The 24,336-nt window shown below is 43.1% G+C and overlaps 5 protein-coding genes across 5 annotated transcripts; 1 reads left to right on the forward strand and 4 right to left on the reverse strand.

Annotated features, from left to right (window-relative positions):
- Nucleotides 1-1,751: 1,751 nt before the first annotated feature.
- Nucleotides 1,752-6,865, reverse strand: EsH8_XI_000092 (uncharacterized protein; the record flags this gene model as incomplete). The annotated part of the gene is made up of 8 exons (XM_083274000.1): nt 1,752-2,037; nt 2,093-2,915; nt 3,024-3,079; nt 4,767-5,161; nt 5,221-5,287; nt 5,347-5,507; nt 6,655-6,683; nt 6,748-6,865. 8 exons carry the CDS (start codon nt 6,863-6,865, stop codon nt 1,752-1,754), a joined length of 1,935 nt encoding a protein of 644 aa, XP_083120336.1.
- Nucleotides 6,866-7,687: 822 nt separating this feature from the next.
- EsH8_XI_000093 (uncharacterized protein) lies at nt 7,688-9,415 on the reverse strand (the record flags this gene model as incomplete). The annotated part of the gene is made up of 4 exons (XM_083274001.1): nt 7,688-8,486; nt 8,585-8,691; nt 8,770-9,144; nt 9,251-9,415. 4 exons carry the CDS (start codon nt 9,413-9,415, stop codon nt 7,688-7,690), a joined length of 1,446 nt encoding a protein of 481 aa, XP_083120337.1.
- Nucleotides 9,416-10,276: 861 nt separating this feature from the next.
- Nucleotides 10,277-12,006, forward strand: EsH8_XI_000094 (FAD-dependent oxidoreductase; the record flags this gene model as incomplete). Its single annotated transcript, XM_083274002.1, has 5 exons — nt 10,277-10,509; nt 10,708-10,934; nt 11,020-11,279; nt 11,370-11,677; nt 11,757-12,006. 5 exons carry the CDS (start codon nt 10,277-10,279, stop codon nt 12,004-12,006), a joined length of 1,278 nt encoding a protein of 425 aa, XP_083120338.1.
- Nucleotides 12,007-12,685: 679 nt separating this feature from the next.
- EsH8_XI_000095 (uncharacterized protein) lies at nt 12,686-13,989 on the reverse strand (the record flags this gene model as incomplete). The annotated part of the gene is made up of 3 exons (XM_083274003.1): nt 12,686-12,999; nt 13,094-13,523; nt 13,606-13,989. The coding sequence occupies 3 exons, from the start codon at nt 13,987-13,989 to the stop codon at nt 12,686-12,688; spliced, it is 1,128 nt and encodes a 375-aa protein (XP_083120339.1).
- Nucleotides 13,990-14,937: 948 nt separating this feature from the next.
- On the reverse strand, nt 14,938-16,572 carry EsH8_XI_000096 (sulfurtransferase; the record flags this gene model as incomplete). The annotated part of the gene is made up of 2 exons (XM_083274004.1): nt 14,938-15,733; nt 16,388-16,572. 2 exons carry the CDS (start codon nt 16,570-16,572, stop codon nt 14,938-14,940), a joined length of 981 nt encoding a protein of 326 aa, XP_083120340.1.
- Nucleotides 16,573-24,336: the final 7,764 nt, after the last annotated feature.

The following is a 24,336-nucleotide window of genomic DNA, read 5'->3' on the forward strand; positions in this document are numbered from 1 at the left end:
GGGGACAGGCATGCGCATGCGTGCATGAACTGTCTGGGTATAGAAGGACGGACAAACAAACGAAGACAGTCGGCTATGGCTGGATGCGTGGTTGGGAGGACCAGGTGGCAGTGGAAGGTTGGTTGATGGATGGTTATGGTGCTGGAATATAAAAGCACGTCTGAATCAATCTGATGCGCTGGCAGCATCTGCAAGTGACAGAATGCACACTTTTTCTGTTGAGAATCTTGATGGTTATGGCCGCCAAAAAAGTGGGACAGAGGGGGGAATATCTATACAAGTGAACTTGGAGATACATAGGATCATCAATCAAGAAAAGTCACAGATATAAAGGATTAGGAGTAGCCCATCCAGCTACGTGTGTCGAGCTTGTATCTCGCCACGAGCCACCTGCGCCCGCGCCCCCGTCACCAATTGATGGTTCCATTTTAGCTGATGTTGGCGTTTTGTCGCAGTCGTTCCCAAGCTTGGGACGAGACGCCGCTGCTTCGCCCTCACAATGGTGGTAGTATATTGGCTTGATACAGACCGGGCGTTGAAGCCGCAATGCGTGTATGCCGGCATCATCCATCTGCCACGGAGATGGGGAGGTGACACTAGAGACTTTGGTGACGGTGTGGACCAGCCTCTTCAGTTGTATGGTGGCTTTCCAGTTTCCCAAGACACGTATTCATCTTCTCGACGCGTGGCTCCGTCCAAGTATGGCTGACGCACCACCAAACTGCCCTCTAGAGGACGCAAGCTCCTTTCAATCATGTTGATGACATTGAAGCCTCGCATGCCGCGCGGATGGCGCTGTCAAGATATAGCCGGTAAAGTGCAGGTTGATTATTGTCTCTTAGGCAAGGGTAGCGCGAAGGAGGACGAGGAGGAAGCGAGCCGGCGGCGAGACGTGCGGTGAAAGGACCGAGGTGGGATGATGGATCAGGTTTGGATGGGAAAAGGATGGACGGTGCCTCACTATTACTCGAAGGCGGGCAAGCTTCACGTCGGGCGGGCAAGCTTCACTTCGGGCGGGCAAGCTTCACTTCGGGCGGGCAAGATTCGGGTCGGGCAGGCAAGACTTAGGTCGGGCGGGCAAGACTTAGGTCGGGCAAGATTCAGTTCGCCCGGGCAACACCTATATATGAAGAGATGGCGAACATCCTGTCGCTGAAAGCAAGAGTCAGTGGCAATATCGGCAAGAAGAAAATCAGCAAGGAGCTATGGGCGCGGATGGTATACCGTTACCTCGAGGCGTGAGAGGCGGAAGACGCGATTCGCCAAGTGGTCAGTAATGCGGACCCGTACCACGAACTCCTGGAATCGCTTGAGTGGTCGAAAGACAATGAAGAACCCGAGGTAATTCCCGAGGTTGTGCTTTCATCCCCCGTCGAGCCTGGTGAAAGCTAAATACGGCTGGCCGAGGCGAGATCAGCCTTTGCCCCGACTGAGCGGGCCTCGCACCGCACTCATGCGCAGCTCTAGCTCAGATTCTGAGGGAAATCTCACAGCCATTTGTTGCCTAGTTTCTACAACAAACACTGCAAAGATAGGCTGCCCTTTCCTGGTTTATTCTTTTTTTGCTCTTTATTGCTTATTTTATTCTTAAAACCATTTCAAGGTCAGGTTCGGATTCACCAACTACCACCCCAATACCCTTCCACTAGCACTGAATAGGATAATGCACACCGTCATTCCAGCTTGCTATAATAAGTTAGAACTACTCAACACGGAGTGAAATACATATCCGGTCCCTTAATCCGTTGTAATCATCCTTCCACGTCATAATCCATCTGCTCTTCGTTATCCTGCTCGTCCTCATTAGCATCTCCCTGACTGTGGGCGCCAGCCATATTGAGGAGTGTTTGGATCGAAAGGCTTTGAGTAAGCGCCTTGGTTCCACCGGAAATCCTCAGGGGCTCCATGTTCTCGATGCGGGAGACAATCGTATTAGATCGGATGCCGGCCAATCGGCTGAACATGCCCTCGTCGAATTGGGCCACAATGTCTATCACCTGTCTGAAGGCCGAATAGTAGGCAACCATGGACCGGTGGCTGTTGGGAGTAAAGTTCAGTATTGAACGACAGCGACTAACGTGCAAATTCTTACTTAGTCTTGCCCGAGGGCATAAACATCAACGCTCCGCTGCCCCAGACATCGCTGAGGATGAAAGGAAGTTGTGCGTCCTTCATCCAGCTGGTAATTTGCGCTATAGGCACATTGACTATGTTGGCGATGACTGTCTTGATCACGGTGGCATTGCTCTTTCCTTTTCCGCGACGCTCTCCCAGGTTTTCATAAGCGCGAATAAGGTAAGACTTGGCTGGGTTCGAGCTCTTGGCATCCATGGCACGCAGGAGAGATTGATAATTCTTAATAATGTCCGCACGGAAGAGGTTGAGTCGCAGAGCTTCAACCTCAGTCGGGTGGCTGGCAGTGATGATCTGGCCGATGTTGAAAATCAAACCCTTGAGCTCCTTGGGCGCATCATCTTTAGCAACAAAAGCGCCGGTCTCGGCAAACTGATTGATGTTGCCGGCGCTCCTGATCACGGCTCGCAAGTTCTTGGCACAATTCTCAATGAAATTGACGAAAAAGAGTTTCGTCAGGTTATCCGCCGACTCAGCTAGAGAAACCGTTTTTTCCTGATTGCAGGATTTGATAGTGACATCAAAGGCCTCCAGCTTGTGGGCGACAAGCGAAGCAATCTCAGCAATCTTCCGGGGGTTGTAGGTATTGTCGATGTAGATTTTGATGCTTTGTTCCCTAACGCCGACGGAACCGGAATCGGGTTCGTCGTCGATGGTGTCGACATTGGAATCTTCTTCGTCTTCGGGGCCATGTAGAACTGGGATATCATGATTCTGACTTGCAACATTCGAAGCTAGGGCTGCGCCGAACTTTTCGATTGCCAATGCAGCGTGCCACACCGCTTGGGGTCGTCGTCTCTGCAAATCATCGTCCAACATCGAGGAGAGCTGTTGAAGAAGGAATCAATTCTCTGACACACTCTGGAACCGGTGTTCAGTTTGTCACGTACCTGACTTGGGATGTTCTTCACCCACTTCAATTCGGATACGGTTAGGGCCATTGGGCCTATGCGTGTGGCATCAGTTTCAGACATATCGGGTAACCTGGGCGCATGTGATGGGTTAGCGGGACGAAAAAAAACTTCCTCAATGGCATTGTATCGCGACTGACTTCGCCGGGGTTGACTTCGCGTGGGACGGCTACTACGTGCGGGCCGACTTCACCCCGGCCGATTTCACCCTGGCCGGCCGACCTTGCGTTGCATCCACTTGCCAGGGGTATATATGTCCACCTATCTATTGTATCTAGACTTTCTATAGTCAACCACATACTCCGATGTCTGCTCCCCTGCAACTGTGATCGTGACATATTAACAATTGAGAACACATGAAAGATGGGAGGATTTGAGAATGCTGCTACTGCTGGAATCACAGGTTACTTGTATGGGAGGTAATTGTGCGTAAGCAACGATGGTAATGAAAGGTCAAAACTGGTACTGTATTCTGGTGGTTGTATATCTGTGTGTAGAAGAGGAAAGTAGGGAGGTTGGCAGCAGCGGCAGCAGTGAAGATATCGCTGTTGGCAGCCCGGAGGTTGGATATCCGGGTTCCGCTGCCGCGGGCGTTGCCGCGGCCGGCTGCTGCTGCTGCTGGCCAGCTCCCTGTATTCTGGCTGAGTAATGCAACAGTTATAGTTAAGTTTAGTTATATGTCTTAATTTATTTACACATCTGCAACACTAAAGAATTGAAGCCTAACTGCAAATTAGTACCGAAACATCCAGTTCGTTTCTTAGATACAATCAGCGGAAGTAAAGAGGGACCATGCCTACCACTCTGTAACATCCAAATCCATGTACATATCGGTATCTACAGGTCGTTGCAGATTGTACCAAGTATTGTTCATAAATGACTGCATCCATGAAGACTGCTCTTGATGAGTATGAGGATCACCAGTAGATAAATCGCCTATGCCGCCATTGCCATCATAAAAGTTTGTGGCGAGTAATCTGGTGTCCTGTAAGTAATTAAATACCAATGTCGATAGTTTACAATAGCAGGGATTACAGCAACAAAAACCAACAACTTAAACTTACTCTTTCATGTATGAACTGGTAATCTCGCTAGAGATTTCAAGTCCTGGTAGTGATGTATATTTTTTCCCAGAAACCAAAGATGACGTCGTATTGAGAGGCAATTCCATATGCGTCTGAAGGGCTTCAAACAACCGGTGGACAAGGGAAGCACTCGCCCATAAGTGACTAAATCCGAACAGCATATGGAGACAGAGCGAATACTTTGCCCTCGCATCACGACGCACATTTAAATCTAGTGACTGTCCTTCTATCAGGAAAAAAATGTGACAATTAAAAAGTGAATGAGTCCTGTTGGTTATCATAAATAAGGCAAAGGCACAAACTAGTGAGGAGAAGTGTAAACATACAACTGGCCCGTAAACCTTAGAATGTGGCCGTGCGCATTGACATTGCGCATTATTTTGCTAACCATGGTAGCTGCCGCGATCCCGCGTGTTTGGCAATATATGTGCTCTGACTCGGCATGGTCATCTGTTGGCTTCGAAACGGACTTTTCACGGAACCGCAGCATGATGTTCGTGCTACAATCAATCATCAGCCGCGAGCCAAGGCATTCGCTTCTTACAACTCTTTTCCCTTTTGATAATGTACCTACAAATGAAGAATATGCAAGAATGCGGGCCAGAAAGAGTGGCCTCGAACATCATCGACGTCATACCTGACAATATCTGGTATGTTTTCATACCACTCGCGACTCATCGTGAGCCCCTTGTCATTGTAGTCGTCTGCGAAGGCCGTCTTCGTCGCCTGGACGCCTGCAGGAACCGAGTGAGGCCCCATCCTTTTCTCCCGCTCTGTAATCGTACCAGTATATTCTTGATGCAGCCGCTGGTTGACATAAAAGTCGCAGTGTATATAACGTTGAGCCTCCATCACTTTGATGAACTCGATCGAAAAGGTGACCTCTACAGGCGTGTAAGAAAATTTCCGAAGGTGGTGCGGGACTCCTGGCTCTTCATCGAAATCACCCGGTATCAGCGGATGGATATCAAAGTCGCAGGGGCGTAGCATCGTTGGTAGGCCATGGGCTACAGCGACGCCGATATCCCGTCCCTAATAGGCTGTAAGTAAGACACTTTGCGTACTCTTTGAGGCACAAGACTGCCACATACAACACAGGCCCACCAGATCCGCTTCCATAGGCCCCGTAGAATTGGGTCATTCTGCGGATACTGATCCCTGGGGATTCCCATTAGTTCTCTAATATTGTTCATCTCTCACGTAGCGGACCAACTCACCACCTGTGTAAACCAATGCTCTGCGCAGAGTTTATGGCATCTACGACACAGGCTCTCATGTTCCTACCGCCGTCATCCTTCTTGTCCCACCACCATGTGATGAGCAACAAGGCCTGGATGCATACCAGCTTGTTCTTCTCGTATCCGGTGTCGAGTAGCGCCTGTAATGTAGACGATTGAGATTAGAATTTTCACGTTCGGACATGGTGGTCTTTGTGAAAGACGTGCCTTGGTAGCTCTGTAGAATCTCTGTGCAGCCGAATGGTTTGTTCCTTTGCTGTCCAACAAGGCAGGATTCCGGCACGCTCGTGCACCCGCAGTAAAAACAGCAAAAAGTAGTAATCGGCTTTCCATACGCTGGTTGTAAAAAGCATCCAAAAACTTGATACGATTGATGACGGGCACTGTGGGATGCACTTCAGCAAAGAATGCGTTGATGAGCTCTTCTTGGAGATGTGGAACTGGTAAATCAAACGCTCCTTTTTTCCTTAAATACTGCAAATCGCCTTCATCGAGTGGTTTTATTTGTTCTTCGAGATCGACTGGAGATCCTGGCGTCGTATCAACTTTCAACGTGCGGGCACACGCAAAGTCGGCCAAGGCATAGAGGCCAGCCGATACATTGGCGGTTCCGTTCTCCAACATGTTGACGGCCTGAGCCCTCTCTAAGCCCGGTCCAAACGCCGGCGTATAAGAGTCAGGCATGCCTGCAGTATCTATGTCAAGTTGCTCTTGAAGTGGTAGTGTTGTACTGGGTTCCGGAAAATCAATCCTGGGTGAGATAATCGCGTCAGATCCTTGTGAAGGGGTGGAGTCGTTGCTCATGTTAGGTGATATCCCACTGGCAATTTCCACTTGAGATGTGTCGGTATTCTTATTTGATTCCAGGAGGCCTCTCGGCGAAGAATCAACCACTGATTCTGGACTCTCATATGATGCTGACATTGTTGGCTGGACGAGGGGTAGCTGGGCCATCCCTTGAACACTCGCGGCAGCGTGCCTGCAATCAGCATAACTCTTTGTCAGTTGTGGAGTAGAATTGGTATAACTAAAGGCATGAAGGTACAAACTGTAATGTACTACTTAGTGGAGCATTTGTTTGGGCACGGGAGGTTCGAATTCTTCTGGTTCTCTTGTCGACGTGGCGACTGTTAAAGAATTATTAGTTGGGGGGAGGATGTCGACAATCCGGTGCTGAGAAGCTCTCACCGGCAAGTTTCACCTGAAGCCAAGCAGTTCTGAGGTATATTCAGTCAATGGGGCAAACAATTAGATGCAAGGCTGGGATGCTAATAGGATACTTCATACCTCGCATGATCGACTACCTGGTTGGTTACCTGCACCATTGGTCAGACAGTTATTCAATCAATGTTAATTTTTTAATTTTTTTTAGCTACTTACTGGTACGACACTTTACTTTTCGTTCGTGGCACCTCGCACATGCCGGTTGCTGCTTCTTGGTGATGGATACAGCGTCCACCTGGATCAAATTGGCCTCGAAATGGTCTGTAAGATCCATGGTGTTTATCTGAGATTACCGTTGTTGGCTATTGCAAATCTGCTGGTCTTGACGCTGCTAGTTAGCATTAATTGTATCATGACAACGTACTCTGCGAAGTCGATGGGATTTCGACTATCCAAAGTCTTTGCCGTAGTCAACCGACAACGGCGAGTGCTTTCGGCATTTGTATCCACTATCGCGCGATCATCTCTGTGGGGAGCTCTGATAACGTTTCGCCCCAAACCACTGGTGGAAAGTTGGTTTTGGGACTTGGCTTGCACGCAGATAGCCAAGAAAATATCTGACCAATGACTTCTGTTCGATTTAAAGTCCCTAGCTAGGTCGTATCAATCCTCATAATCTCCATAGTTCTGTCATTAGCGTTATTGCTATCGTTGTATTACAAGTTCACTGGAACGGGTCTCCTAGTCGCATCCGTGAAGATGTCTCCGTGATAGTTTCAAGCCAGATCAGTGGCTAGCATATACGCACGCTCAGCTAGTAGTATTTTCAAGTTCCTAAATAGACCGCGCTTTGCATAGTATTCCTAAGTCCAGCAGGTTCAGAAGCAAGTTCCCTGGTTTGAGACTTACGGTAGGGGAAACATGGTATAGGGACGCGAGTATGGCAATTATTTAGCTTTCCATGAAACAAAGGAATAATCGTATATTTACATTTTAAATCCATGTTCATGTATAATTATATTAATACACATTTATTTTTCAATCCCTAGCGTTTGAGCAACCTCTTTCCCACTTAATTAGGATCACATAATAGTTTCAAACGCCTTCAGTCCCAAACTCTTTCTCTTCATTTGGCACTACAAGCCATGAAATATATCTAATATACGTATAAATTGGTGACATCGCTCTCCTGAGATTTAATCTTTCTGTTCTCGCGTTGGAGATCCCATCTAATAATCCAGACGCAAGCGATGACTGCAATAGAAAAAGCAGCACTGGAAGACATTGCAATGACAAAGCGTGGCGAGTCCCAATCCGGCCAAAGGTAGGATGAGTACACAAAGGCAATATTGCCGATGCTGTTGACCAAAGCCAACCCGACAGCGCGCTTCTCGTCGGTCTGGCCTATAACGGAGGCGGTCCAAGCCAGGCTGATATTGTTGACGCCGTAGGTTGAACCGACAAAGACACAGAATGCCAAATAGCGGGCGGCCACGTTGGTTGTGGTCGCTCCGATAATGAAGCCGATGATGGAGACAATCTTGTGGGCGGTGATGTGCCAGGTCCGCTCGTTGAACCGCCCAGACGAATATGAGGCCAGCAGATTAGTGATGATAGCGAGGAAATACGGAGGGGTAACTAGAACGAGAGTGATGGTTGAACTGAAACCGAGTGTCTTGATAGCAGTGGGTAGGAAGTTCTTGAAGTTGGCCGCAGCGGCGTGAAACTGCTGTAGAAAGGCGAAGATCCAGACTCTTCGGTCAACGACGGCCTCTCGCAGGCCGGTCCATATCGTGGTATTCTGACGCTTCTGGGTTGTGTCTAGGAGGATGCGGCTGTGAGCGAGTTGACGCTCCTCAATCGAAAGCCAAGGGGTGTCGAGCGGAGAGTTGGGGAGGAGGAAGAATGCAAGCACGCTAACGAAGATGGTAATAACACCCTGAATGAGAAAGAGCCTGCGTGGACGATATGAGCTGAGAGATCAACATAATGGATAAAGACAAAGAATTAAGCCAAGCAAGTTAAAAAGGGTTGAGAGCTGAATGTAACTAACCATCTCCAGCCCTCCATTCCCCGCGTACCGTGGAGTCCATTGAAGATCCCGGCTGCAATCAAACCACCAGTAACAGAGGCAATAGTATTCCCCGTCCAGAGCCACGCCTAGTAAAACCGCTGTTAGCAGTCATACAGATCCATGGCAACTCTTTTGGGTAGCAGGGTGAGGGGCAAAAGCTTTACCATTCTCGTCGCCATTTCCCTGCGAGTGTAAAACAAGCTGATGAGGTACTGGGCGCCGGGGTAGAAAGGCGCCTCAGCAATACCAAGCAGGAAGCGGCAGACGACTAAGCCATGGTAGTTTTTGACAATGCAGTTGAGCGTGGTAATGAGAGCCCACACCAGCATCCAGCCAGACATCCACCAGGATGGCTTAACGCGGCTGAGCATCATGTTGGAAGGCACGACACCAACAATCAGACCAACATAAGTGACGGATACGCAAGTGTTGTATTCAAACCCTTTAAGGCCCAAGTCGGTAGACAGCGTATTGATTTTGCCGTTGGCAAGGGCGTTGCGATCCAGGGCGCTCATGCAGTACATTAGAGCAAGGATCGGCTAAATCACGAAATCCCACATCAATACAACCAACTCAAGTCTTTCTTCAGAGAGTGGAGCAACTGCGGCATGGCGGTGCGAAGAAGGTGAACAGTGCTACACGTACCATCATATAGACATCGACCTTGCGGACCAGTGCAATCTCTTGGGGGTCGGTCTTCACCGCCGCGCCAAATCTGTCGCGTTCAACGGATGACACGACATCCTGCTCATTTAAAGTAGATGTGTCATTCTCAACCTGGGATTGCTTCTCTGTACCTGTGGCAGCCATTGTGAGAGTTAACTCGGCAGCGTACTGAAATTCGAAAAGGACGCAACGTTAAGTTCCTTCGACAAAAAGGAGTACAGTTGCGAGCGCAGATTCTCAATCGCAGATCCATGTTCTCAGTCGCAAGCTTTAAGGCATATACCATCGCGGAAGGATTCGTGTTATCATTACCACTCTATCACGTCAATCCACCACAACATTGCTAATACATCAAGCAATTACTTTTGGCTTAGCAATGTTGACAGCTCAAAATTGCCCACGCATGGCTGTAGATTTCGGCAGTATCTAAAACATTTCAGTCCACCTTTCACCTTTCCACGTCCAGACTTAGATCGCGGTGTTGCCCGAATCAGTAACGCCGAGATTAGGCGGGGTCTAACTTGTACCAACCAAACACGAGCAACAAGTACGCTACTCCCATAGTGCGCCAGTGAAGACCCACCAGCCGGCTGGGGTGGGAAGACGCAGTTCAATCGCCGAGTCACGACAGTAGCTTCACATCCGCTGTTTTCTAACTTGTTATCGGGTTTGGTAACCAGAAGGGGATGAGCGTGTCTCAGCTCCAAATCAGCTCGAATATGTGACATTATAAGTTACTATCGCCGATTGGGGCCCAGCTAAGGCGTGCCATCCAGACACATCATCGTAGTGCGTGCCGTCCCTACATTTTGTGGATTGACATATATAGTTATGTCAGCCATTGCACTTATCAGTCCTGCCAGTGTGCCGAATATTGCACTTTTCTGGGTAAGATTCTCTTTGTCTTTATGGGTGTGGATTCTCTTGCGCTAACGAAGAACATTATTAGTGTTTTGTATACTTTTGCAGTAGTACGCGCGGTCTATCCTGAAAACTGAGTCGACTATGACCTCAACAAACTTACGGGTTGCTATTGTTGGCGCAGGACCTGGCGGACTTGCAACAGCCATTGCGTTATCAGCAGTACCCAATGTTGAGGTGACGGTTTATGAGCAAGCCACAAAGCTTCGAGAAATTGGATCAGGAATTACGATTGGCCTGAATGGGTGGAGGGTGCTGGAGCTTCTGGGTGCAGCAGATGCTGTCACCGGCCATCGAAGAATTATTATTGATCACCGGTATGCTCCAGTCAACAAAAGCCATGCAGCTGACTGCACGTACTTGCGAAAACAAACTATATTCTTGCTCTTTTTGCAAGCAAGAAGTTTATGAGACGCAACCGTGTGCTAATATTTCATTTTCCTATGTAGAGATGGCTCCAATGGAGAGTTACTGGGGGCAACTGTCAATTCGTTTCCTCCCCGCTACCACCCTAGACGTGTAAGGAGAACACGGCTTCAATCGGCACTCCTTGATCGGGTTCCAGAAGGCATCATCCAGCTGGGAAAGCGCCTCAAGTCACTAGATGATCTCAAAGACGGGGGTGTTGGCCTAAAGTTTGAGGATGGTACCAGCGTGACTGCCGACATGCTCGTGGGTGCGGATGGTATTAGATCTGTCACTCGCGAAAAGATCTTTCCAGATCACAAGACGACGTTCACAGGTGAGTACTGAGGTGATTAAAATTATTTCAGTCTGTATTTAGGTTGCACCATCCAAATATCAAACCATATTTACCAAATGATTAGGTACAACTTACTGGCGCACACTCATCCCATGGGAGAAGGTGGCTACTCTCCCGCAGCTCAACGACAAAACCACATGGTTCCATAGTCCTGTGGGATTCGTCATGACCACACCAGTTGATGACCCTACAGAGGTTGACAGAGAGTCGGGACGATTGTTCGAGGTGTCCGTCAGAAAATGGGCTGATCCGAATTCAATCGAGGACAAGATATTTGCGTGGGGCGTCGACGCTACCAACAAGAAGATTCTATCCAATCTGACGGTAAGGCTCCCACCCCTGCTCCGTCATCATGGAGGCAGACGTAAACCAGAAGCAGGGCATGTAACTGATGCGGAAACGGCAAAATGACAGGAGTATGGACCTATTGTACAAGATGTATTAAACCGGGTTCCAGAGGGTGTGTGGAGAGAGTACTCCGCCTTTGCAGGTCCTCGATTGGAGTCCCTCACCGGCTGGAACAAGGTGGTCTTACTGGGTGATGCAAGCCATCCGCTTTCCGGTGCCTTCGGCTCCGGTGCTGCTTTTGCCATGGAAGACGGCTGGCTCCTCGCCAGAGCTGTCGAGCACAGCCGCAAGACTGGTGACCGCCCAACACCGGAGTTGATCGCTGAGATTCTTGAAATCTTTGACTCGATCAGATCTCCATACTATTCTCGAATGTGCGTATATGAACCTTGACCAAAAGTCTTTCCTTTCCTTCCTAGTTCCAGTTATACGGTACCTGACATATTTTCATAGGTACGATTTCTTCGACCGGGAAGCAGCCAAATCTGTCGGGGCCAAAAGAAACGCGGCAGCCGCCAATATCAGTGAATGGGAAGCCCAGCTCAGAGTAACAATAAATGGGATGATTGGCGAAGGGCAGCCGTGGATTTACCTCAACGATATCAAGGAAGTATGGGCTAAGTATCTAAGAGGAGAAGTGGGTGATGCTGTTGTGCCCCCTCCGATTTTCCCAGATTCAGAGTCTTCATGGAAAGCTTTCTAAGTCATCGCATGGGCACGAGTTTTCATCATTAAAGTTAGACCACCATCTGTAGCCTGATATCCTCTCAAAATACATAACCCGCACGTTGGCTTTTATACTTTGCAGAACCATCTCCCTTCAGACAGGTATTCATTAGCTTTTCCAAGTTGTGACTTTTACCAATGAATCTTTCGATCAATTACATGGCTGATCTATGCTACTGTTGGATTACATTGCCAGAATACGGCAAGGTAGTCAGCGTTAGAAGCCGGTCGCGGCAGCGGAGCCCGGAGATTCCTCCTCCGGGCTGCCAGGAGCAATTTCTTCACTACTGCTGCTGCCACCAACATTTCTACTTTCACTTCTATATCAACAGACACAAGAATACAGCATTGATATCTGTTGGTATCACAGGATACCCGTACGGGTGGAAGATCAATCGAAGAGCAAAACTGGTACTGCATTCTGTAGTTGTAGATGTGTAGAAGAAAAGAGAGGCAGCCAGCGGAAGCAGCAGTTATGAAGATATCGCCGTTGGTAGCCCGGAGGTAGAATCTCCGGGCCCGACTGCTGCCGCTTCCCGTGGCCTGACCGCCTGCCCGTATTATGGCTGGGTAATCCAACCTATTCATCTCCCTCAGCAGCTCCCTTGTGACTACTCTAGGGTAGGTGTCAGTGCATAAAAGCCCCGTAACACCATCTACTGATGCTCCACCTTAATCTCCAGTCCCTTTAGCTTGAATGAGTTGGCCTCGTCGTCTCGCTTATTCCACACTTTCCTATGGTGCACGTCCTTGACACGAGCACGCACCCATTCGGTACCAGTTGGCACTGACCCCTTTCGTTCCTCGTCTTCCTTAGTATAAAGTCCCAGACGTTTCAACACAGGAGAAGGAACGGTTTGCATGGGAACATCATCACCCGGTCGGCTGAAGTAAAGTAAGCCAAGGCGACTGATGTGCAACTGGTCCTTGGGAGGAGCGACGACGCGGTGGATGGTGGACTTGATGAAACCTGTTTTTCAAATAGAAGATTAGAGAAATTAGTGGGTTACTTCCTGTGTATTGAAAGGATTGGCGAGGACTCTAGCTCGCGTGTTGGTTCTTACCGTTTGTGAGAAAGGTCAAGGTGTCTCCAGCATTGCAAACAATGCCACCCTCAACGGGCGTGATATACTTCCAAGGGCCTTCCTGTGTCTTGATTTGAAGCCCCGCCACGTTCTGAGAGAGGAGCAGACTGATGCTGCCAAAGTCAGTGTGGCCGCTGTTGAAGTAACCCAAAGCCCTGTCCCACTCGTCTTGAGTTCTGCGGTTGTATATCATGTAGCGAAGGTGGTCGTCCGAAACCTTGTCGTAATCGTGCGCCTCAGCAAGGTAGTTCTCAGGCAGCTCGAGGATAATTGCGATGAGTACAAAGAGCTTGCGCGCCACCTGCTCCCATACTTTACGGTGAAAGCGGCTGATTTCTTCCCAATTCTCCTTGACCACCTGGTGCTTAGGTACGTCTGCCCACTTGGGAATGTCTTTGTGGATGTTGAGCTATGCATGGTAAAATACGATGATCAGCAGCTGCCATCCACTAATATCAGGCTCTGGGGCTCAACTAAGAAGCTAAACATACCGCTTCAACATTTTGCTTGACACCAGTTTCGCCAATCCAAGCCTTATTTTCCCTGTAACCAAAATATTCACCTTTCGCAAAGTCACAAGGGAAGAATCGCTTCTCTTCCAAGGGCTGCTTGAAGAACGCATTGCCGATGCTGAATTGTCGCAGGACCTCGACGTCGTCGAGGCCCGTGTTGGTCACAACCCAAAAGCCAGTCTTAGTAACGGCATCGTAAAGTTCCTTGGCCAACTGCTCCTTGCCACCGGGCTCGTCGAAGCGCGAGAGGTCGATGGTTGCCAGAGGCGCCCAATCGAGCTTTTCGGCTGTAGGTGCTGGACGGGTCCATTTCTCCACAGTAACTTTTGCCTGAGGCTGAGTATCGTTTGCACTGGGAGCCATGACGGTTTGTTTATGTTTGGAATTTCTCTTTGCTCCTCTTCGGTTCTTAATATAGCAATTATGGATTGGTGGTGAACTTGAAGTACTTGGAATGACTACTTAACCTTGATTCGAAACAGTTGAACACATTCCAGTTATTTAACTAATACCTGAAAACGGATACGTCGCGTTTCCCATGGCAGATCACGGCATTGAACTTTTAATGCGGCAACTTAGTAAAAAAAAGTGGCGTGGCATTGGAATGCTCCTGTCGGCGTTGTTCAATGCTGTCGGTGATGGGGGCATTCGCCTCGGCGATTGCGTGATATCTTCGGTGATGAAGTGATTGATGGTATCCGTACCCACCATCAGTTCCACATAAAGTGCATCTCTACTGTAATCCACCTATAGCTTCTTGACATCTCGCAGCATTGCTAATTAGGATATCATCAGATTGTCTAGTTCATTATGAGATTTTAATGTGCACTGAGACCCTCATCATTCGAACCAGTACATAATCAGCTTCCGGAAATATTCAGTATTATGTATAAGGCGACAAGCAACAGAATCCAACTCCTTTACGCAATACATGAGGTTGTTGCAATGCATGGGTAAGAGCGTGCGTCAATGCGTTGTAGGGTTGATGCGTGAGCGGTCTCCAGTTAAAGCATTAAGAGTTTGTAGACTGCAAAGTTCTCATTCTTGTAAAATTGAAACATAGCAGTGTTCAGAATACAAAAGGATTAGAATTGATGGGTTGCTCCGGACTGTAAAATGTCCATTCGGGACTTTAAAATTATAAAGCTGAGTGACCCTGCTTTCAACGAAAGCACATAGGCCCCAATGCATCCGTTAAGCGGACTTCTCAATTAACCCTCCGGCGGCATTCTCGCGTTGCGCCCATTCGCTTCTTAGTTAATTAGCGAACAGACAATATGAATTAACGAACAAAGCACTTGATTTAACAACTTACAACCAGCTTCCATCATAGAGTTTCCGGTCCCTCTCCATTATATAGTCGGCCGCATCTAAAGCAGCATCAATCACAGCAGCAGTTACTCCACTCCCGCAGGTAGTTATAACAGGTCTAGCTGGATCAATATTCTTAGCTTCAAATACCTTTCTCAGTTGCTCAGCTGAGAGGAAAGCCTTGGTTCTGGGGTCCAATACATCGGTGATAGGTACATTTATGGATCCAGGTATGTGCCCAGACGACAGTCCGACTCGTGGCTCCAGGGTCGTGCCTGCCCAACGCCCATATGGTCTTGCATCTAGTATCTGAGGCGTACGGCCCCGGCTATACTGGTCAATAGGGACGGTATCGAGCTGCTTATGTGCAAGGGCAGCCTCCTTGACCTGGTCAAAGTTGACGACCCTGCTTTTGTTCAGCTCTGGAGTTGTATATGGACTGACGGTAGGAGCGACAGCTGGAGCAGCTTCTACCTTGTCAGCGTGCAGGAATCCTTCAGATTCAACTGGATAGCCCTGCTCAACCCAGCGCCTAAAGTTGTTAAGCACATGGACTTTAGCATGGCCAAAGACTTTGAATGTCCAGGCAGCTCGCGGAGCGCTTGTAATGCCGAGCTCATAGGTATCATACACCACAACGGTATCGTCCTTGGTGATACCCAGAGAAGTCATCGCAGATGCAAACTGCCCCGCGTCCGGGAGCGTGTGGGGTATGCTACTCGTCTTATCTGCTACCTCATCAAGATCGAAGAAGCGCGCGCCAGGAATTCGCCGTTCTCGAAACGTATCAATCCCTCTTCGGCTATCTCCAGGAGGAAAACTGCATAAGGGATTTGTGGTGAGACGAATGATTTTCTCTTTAAGCATTATGTGAGATGCGCACTTGGAATGTTACTTTACCTAGCAGCTGAGAGCGGGATTATGCGAGATGAGGTGAGTGTCGCGGATGTTTCATATATTTGCAGAGCTTCGTGTAGCTCTTCTGGTGATACCAGATATGAAGTGAAATGTCTTCTGGGTTCCATCGTGAATGCCATTAAAGAAGTAAAATGCGAGTCAAGGATGATGTAGGGGCCTAAAGTTCATTGATTTAGGAATACAAACTTCAGAAGAAAACCCTTTCAAAAATCAAAGAAGTAAGACCAAACTGAGCTACATAATTTGCAGCGCAAAGGCTCTCTACATGTTGAAAGCATGAACAAATCATAATACGTTCTTACCCTTTTGTAAATCTAGTATTCCAATAATGTAGTCTTGGTCTTCTCGACTAAAACGGTAACACCGAAACCTATAGTTACATTGTATAATGTAGCTCTAAGATATTTATTTTCTGCTTTGTAATAGGATAACACCATGTGACTAGGTATTTCGTGCTGGTCTGACCTGATTGCGTAATATACCCAAGACCCTCTTCTAGCTGGATATTCTTTATGTTGGTATTGCAAGATACCCGTACGGGTGGAAGACGAGGCCACCTAAGGGCCAACCGTTGCTGCGGCCAAGGGTCGTCGCAAGACTGATGTAGGAGCGGTACGCAGCAAAGTCACGGCGCGGAACCGAAGCTGTAATAATGATAGACGCCATGGTCATGACGCCGGCGCCGCCGATGCCGCTCAGCGCCCGCGCGAGCACCATGTGCGTCAGCGTACGGCTGAGCGCACACAGCACACTGCCCACCGAGAGAATACCGCACGCGAGCAGCAGTATATGCTTGCGGCCGAAAATGTCGCTCAGCCGGCCGTACAGCGGCTGAGTCGAGCACACGCCCAACGTGTACGCGGTCACGAGCCACCAGACGCCCTGTGGGCCGCCGAGCCCCGACGCAATCTAGGGCGCCGGTAGTAAAACTTAAGCCTAATTATATTAACTACTTAAAGTTATATTTATACGTTTAAATTAATTACTTAGCTTTATTAAACCTTAATTAATAGGTTCTTCTTAATAAAATCTAGACCTAGTTCTTTCTTTTTAATAGTCTCTTTACCAACTTTTATCTAGAGAATCTTTTAAGTAAATTTCTTTAGTTATTAATACATTAGTAGAGAACATAAAGTAGCCTAAACCTATATCTATTTAATAAAGTAGTCTTCTTAAGCTTTTAAGAGCTTCTATATATCTGTAAAAGTAGTATCCTTAGGCTAGACTTTTTAGATTCTATACTATAAAGTAGACTATAAAATACTAAATACTCTATTTATAAATAGCCTTGTAGATACTCTATCTATTAGTAATAGTACCTTAAAAACTTAGTTAACATTATTTATAGTATATTACAGTATTATAAGGTAAGTAATAGAATAGGGCGGGGTTCAACCCACGCGGCCCATGCAGACATGTAGACAGCAGGGCTACTTTACCCCTAACTGCATCACCATCCTGTCTTTTCCTTAGTTATCAGCAGGTATTTAGACCTAATTAGAGCAGATTAAGCCTAATCAGACATCAGCATACACTATTATATTAATACTCCTTTCTTTACGTAATCTAGAGATCTTCTATAAATTCACTTGTGCGTGTGTGCAACTGTAGTAGAGGTGACTACTAAGCAACAAGGCAAACTCTCAACCCTCCCCGTACAGCCTAGAAAGTGTAATTATCTGCTTAGAATAGGCCTAATTAGGCCTATCTCTAACAGACAATTAACACTTCTGTTGCTCTACAGACGGGAAGTTACTCTATAGTAGGCGGAACCTAGAGTGTATAGTAGTTGCTAGGTGTATTGTAGTGTTTTACATCCATCTATCCCTACTATTCTACTTTAATAGTGCCTTATAGTAGAATTAAACTGCTAATCTTCTTATTACTAGTAAGAGGTTAATAACCTCTTATACTATAACGACAAACTAAATTCTTTAACAACAAGATAAATCTAATCTAATTAGAGGAAAACTAATATATACAACTACTTTAGAAGAAGATATTTAACTTTAAAACGATACTAATTAATTAACTAATTAATTTAGTTAACTAATATTTCTTTAGCCCCTATTAATCTATATATTAAAGTAAGGTTGTAAGGAAGTTAAGTTAACTACTAAATAAAAATAATTAACATACCGATATTATTTAGCCCTCTAGATATTATAGGATATAAGCTAAACTATATTAGTTTTATAGGGGACAGCTAAATTATATCTAGACTCTAGATTTAAATAAATATTAGCTTAATTAGGGGTAAAATATTAATATTAAGTGAAAATACAAGAAGGTGGAGTAGGGCGGTAATAATTAAGTATTAGCAGACTATAGTAAAGTTAGGTTTTAAACTTATCTATATTCCCTAGTGTTAAGATATTATAACCGCCTTACTTTAATTAACTTTAAGATAGGCGGAAAACGTCGGAATAAGCCTAATTAGGCTAATTCTAATAAGGGTAGCCGTCTTTATAAAAACTATAAAAGGAATTATTAAAACTGCTATCTAGAAAAGGGGGAACTATTTAAAATATTATAAACAGTAACAACAATAAGATTACTTTATATAATACTAGGATTACCCTTATAGCTAAAAGATAGGTAATAACATGTTGCCTATTCCTAATTAGGCTATAGTAGTAATAATAGCTTCCTTAAGTATAGCACCTACTAAACCAGGCAGCTTATATTTATTTACTAGTTAGAGGGAACCTAGGCTTTAGATTCTTAATAAAGGAAGCAACAACCTAAACGAGATACTAAGAACTCTACTGCTTGTAGAACCTATAATAGTACTAGTAATAGTATTAACGCCTGTTAAGTCTAATTAGGCTGGAATAGCTATAATAATAGCTTAATTTACTTAGATACTTAAGAATACTATTAAGGGGGGAGGCAGAAGGTCTACCCCTAGTATTAAAATGCCAGCCTCTAAAACTACTAAAGCGCCTATATTTAATAGCTGTAATATATTAGAATTTATAAAAAAGTTTAAAGTACTTACTAGATTATCCCGTTACTCTAATAAAAATATAGCTACTACGTTCCCTTAGTATTTACTAAAAGAATATAAAGTAACTATAAAGAATATAGTTACAACTAGCAATTAGGAGTTAGTTAAGACTTTTATAATTAATATATATAGACTACTTAATAAAGAACTTATCTTTAGGCCTAACAAGCAGCTTAGGGACTTAATTAGAAGACCCCTAATTTAGAATAATAATCTAATAACGGCTGTAATATTATTCTAAAAGATTAATAGTATTAAGGCTAAGGTAAAAGCAAGGGGTAAGTCTGTAATCTCTAACCCTAAGCTTATTAAGTTAGTTGCTAAGAGGTTTATAGAGAATGCCTTTACGTAAGTAGCCTAACAACTAGGTATAAAGCCTAGAGATCTATTTAAAGAAGGACGGTTAAGCTCCTTTAAGCTAGTAATACTTTTCTAGATTAGTAGAAAGGCTAGGTATAAAGGCGCATTTAGTAACACTTAAGAAGAAGCAGCTGCCCCGCCCACCTTAACGACAACTAGAAAAACAGTATTTAGGCCTAATTAGGGTAAAACCAGCCTAAAAACGGTACTAGAATAAAACAATATTACTCTACTAGGGAATCCATCCCTTAATTACCTAGCAGCCTAGATGTAAGCTCTAACTCTAGCTCTCTAAACATTAGGTCTTCTACTAGTTAAAGTATATACTACTAGTACTATAACGTATAGTAAAGCTAACTATAGGGGATTCTAAAGAGATGCTAGCCTAAATAGTTTTAGAAAGCCTAGATTTATACCCAGCCATCTAGATAGATGCTAGTATAATAAGTATAACTCCTAAACTTTCTAGAGATACCTATAGCTCCTTAAGGATAAGAGTACTAGTCTAATTATTTATTAAGACAACTGTTATAAATATAGCCTAATTAGATTATTATCTCTAGATATAACGGAAGTCTCTAATTCTATAATTTAGGATGTAAGATGTAGCTTCCAACCAGACCGCCCTACTATACTAGCCTATATTACTAATAATACAAGATACTTAGGACTATTAGCTGCAGTAAGAACCATCTTAAATAATAACGTCAGGCGACTAATATCTACTACTATAAAATCTATAGCCTCTAAGCTGCCTACTATTAGTATCTAAGCGGTTAAGGCGTACCTTTAGCCTTTATAGATATATACTAGCATACTTACAACCTTATATATAAAAATTAATATAGCAATAAGGTTTTAGGTATAATAGAATAAGCCTAATTAGACTAGAATCCTAAAATCCCTTTTAACAGGATGAGTCGAAAAGTCGAAATAGACACTAAGGCGGAATAGCAACACCAACCGGCTATATAAATATATACTAAGCAGGCCTAATTCTCTAGAAGTTAAAATAATCTTATAACCTACTTGTAAAGCATCTATAGAAACAATAGACCTTCTAAACGTAGGGTAGTCTAATTAGGTTAAACTTAATAAGAATTTAGCTGTTATACTTACTGTCACCTAGAAATTAATAGGATTAGTAACTATACCCTTTAAAGTTGCTTTTTCTATATAGCTGGCTTTTAAGTAATATATATTAGCTTCTACTAGGCAGTTGCTTAATAATAACAGGTACTAAAATATCTTCCTAAAGGCGTTAGATAAGCTCTTAAGTATAGTAAAGCCGTCTAATAAAGAAGCTGCTAAAGCTATTATATATAAATATAAAGAAGAACGTTATATATTTAACTAAAATACTATACAGGTTAAAGTAATATATACTGTTAACTTTAAACTAATTAATAAACTTTTACTAAACTTTATAATACTACATCTAGTCCTTAAGGTTTCTATAGGAGGGAATACACCTAATTAGAACGTAAAGATTTAGGCTATTCTAGATATAGAAGTAGAAGCTAACATCTTCAGCTAATTATATACTATTAAGTACAACCTATTAATAACGCCTATAATAATAGGAATATAAACGTTTACTCCTACTGCTACTAGAAGATCTAACTTTAACGGCGTAATATATAGATAGGTTTAGGTTAGTAAATATAAGATCCCTATAACGCTCTTTATTACTAATAATCAAGCAACTACTAATCTATTACTTCTAGACGGCCCCTTTTAGGTGTATTCTTATCTTAATTTTAAGTATAATAAAGACCTAATTAGTATTATCCTAACCTCTAGAACTATAAGGCTATATATTCTAGTAGGTTTTATCAACCTTAGAAGTATAAGAGATTTTAGCTCCTACTTCCTGTAATAGGATAAGTATATAGAGGATTTTACTACCGCCCTTACTCTTCCGCTTAACTAGAGAAACTAGAACCTAGTAGTAATACCAGGATGCATACTAGAAGAAAGGAATACCCTAAACTAGAATTAGAGGAAGACGACAAGGAGGTAATCCCGTTAGATAATAAAGACTTTACTAAAGTATTTAGAGTAATTACCTAAAAGACACTTAGACTAGTCTTAAGAAACGTATAAAAGATAATAAATAAACTTAGGTAGTATTTCCCTAACTATACTAACTGCTAAATACTATCTAGATATTAATATACGCCTAATTAGGCCTATCTAAAGATTTATATAATAAAAGCTGTAAAAAGGAAAAATAAACGTATAGCAGAAAGATAGATTAACTCTATCGTTATAATAGTAAAAGAAATAGAGGCAGTATAAGATTAATACTAATTACGTATTAAGAACTAATAAGTTATTAATACTATAAACTAAAAGCAACTTACACCTAATTAAGCTATAGTTAAAGCCTATACTATATATAAGATAAAGGATAAGAAAATCAACCTAATTAATAACAAACTATTAGATAGTACTACCCCTAAAGGCAACCCCTTATAGAAAATTAAGAATCTCTAGGAGGCTAAGAGAAGGATGATTTAAGATAACAGCCCTTACTTAAGCCTAATTACGCTAAAGTTCTCTAATATTAAATAAGGATTACAGCTTACGCCTAAGCATCTTAAAGATATACTTATAACTATTAAGTACCTACTACTAAATAAAAGGGAGCTCCTTTAGTAGATTCTATACAACCAAGAAAAGGCTTTAGCTTAGGAATTTAGTAAGTATAGGAGTCTAGATCTAAAGGTGGCTCCTCTATAGACGATTAAGATAATACTGTATAAGGCCTAGCAAGTAAAATCGATACTAATTCTAAAGGGTCTTAAAGACTAGGTTTTATAGATGCTTTATAACTAAATTAGGTGAGGCGTATTAAAAGAAAGCTATACAGCTTATAGGAACACTTAGTTTTTAGTTATAAAAAAGGATAAAAATATACACCTAATTAACTTAGCTATAAAGATAAATAGGGTTACCCTATAAGATGCCTTTATACTACTAGGGGTTAATAAGTTTTTAGAGGATTTCGCTATATACTAGATGATTTCCTTACTGGATTTTTATTCTAAATATAATTAGGTCCTACTAGACGTACTAAATAGAGATTTAACAACTTTCGTAATACCGCTAGGATTATTAAGAATATATACTTTACTATAAAGGGCAACAAACTTAGTAGTATAGTTTATACAGGTTATTATAAGAATCCTATATAACCTTATCCCTTACTACTACCAGCCTTTTCTAGACGATATAGCTATTAAGGGCTTTATTTTAACGTATAGTAATAAGGAATTACCTAATTACTCTAGAATATAGTAATTCGTCTATAAGTACCTTTAGAATATTAATAAAGTTCTACTTAATGTAGAGTTAGTAGGATGTATAATTACAGGAGGTAAATCTTAATAGTGCCAGCTTTTAGCTGTTATTATTAGATATCTCTATAGATTAGAGGGATGTAGACCTAATTAGGCTAAAGTTATTAAAATCCTTAAATAAGCGGCATGTAAGAACATTAGGGATGTTAGATTATTTCTAAAAGTAGCTATAGTATATTGCTTTTAGATTAAAGACTTTACTATAAAGTCTGCCTTACTACTCTAATTAATCTAAAAGAATACACTATTCGTTTAGAAACCTAATTAGATTAAGGCTATAGATAACCTTAAAGCAGCTCTAACAACTAACTTAGTCTTAATCAGCCTTAACTACAGCCTAAATACTAGTTTAATTATTATTTTAATAGATGTAAGCCTATAAGGTTGGGGTGTAGTACTAAGCTAGATGATTACTAGTAGGTGGGTAGTAGTAAGGTATAAGAGTAGTATCTAGAGAGGCCTAAAGCTAAGCTATAATTCTAGAAAGCTGGAATTAAAAGCTGTTTTAATAGCCTTAAAGAAACTAAGGGGATACATCTATAGGGTGAAATTCCTACTAGAAACTAACGCCTAAGTCTTAGTTGCCTAGCTTAATAGAGGAGTAAGTAATCTCCCTAACGCACTAATTACTTACTGGATCGCCTAGATACAGCTTTTTAACTTTAACGTTAAGTACGTATTAGGGATAAAGAATACTACTGCTAATAGGCTCTCCTGTAAGCAACTAGGCCTATCTAATCTAGTGGAAGTAGAAGACTTAGAAGATATTAAAGGTTTTATTAACGCTAACATCTTTAAAGTAAAAATCTTCCTTACTAAAGTATACGTAACAACCGTAAGGAAAACTACTATAAGGATCCCCTATAATTTAGATCTCTACAACCTGCTAGTAGAATAGCTCTTATCTAATTAGGTCTAGTTAGACAAGACTTACTAGATTATCTTCTATTTATATATACTACTTTAACTAGATAGTATTACAGCTAACTAATATATAAAGTTTAAATAGAAAGCCTAGATGTTTATAGCAGCTTACAGCCGTCTCTTCTAGAGACTAACTAAGAACTACCTAATACTAAGACTAGTTGTTAACGATTCTAATAAGCGTAATAACCTAATTAGGACAACCTATTACGAATTAAGATACTAGGGATATAATATAACGTTCTATAGACTTACCTAAAGATACTTCTAGCTAGATATATACTAAAGGGTTTAAAAAGTAGTAGCCTTATACCTAGGCTGCTAATTCGCCTAATTAAGCTGAAAAGACGATCGCTATATTAGTATGCTAGTCGGCAGCTTGCTATTTATAAGGGTTAGTCTTAACATCTAATAGATTAGCAAGTAGGCATACATTAAGGTATACTATATATTAACAGGCTGGCTAGAAGTAAGGTAGTCTCTTATAGTAACATTAGAGGTAGTAGCTAAGTTCCTATTTAAGGATATTATCTACTAGTATAGGGTCTATAAGGAGCTCCTTATAGATAGAGGATTAAAAAATAAGGGGTGTATTAACGTACTTAACGTAAAATATAGAGTAAAGAAAAAGGTTATTTTAGCCTACAACTTAAAAGCTAACGGACTTAACGAGAAGGGTTACCAGCCTATTGCCTATACTCTATAGGTTTAGTTAGGCGGAGGAATAAAGAATTAAGGCTTAATTCTTCCCTTAATACTGTTTATAGATAGGATAATAATCTAGATGCCAACTGGATTTACCCCCTTTTATCTTGTCTGTAG

This window comes from Colletotrichum jinshuiense, chromosome 11 (genome assembly GCF_051148585.1).
Source record: "Colletotrichum jinshuiense chromosome 11, complete sequence".
In the NCBI taxonomy this organism is placed as follows: Eukaryota; Fungi; Ascomycota; class Sordariomycetes; order Glomerellales; family Glomerellaceae; genus Colletotrichum; species Colletotrichum jinshuiense.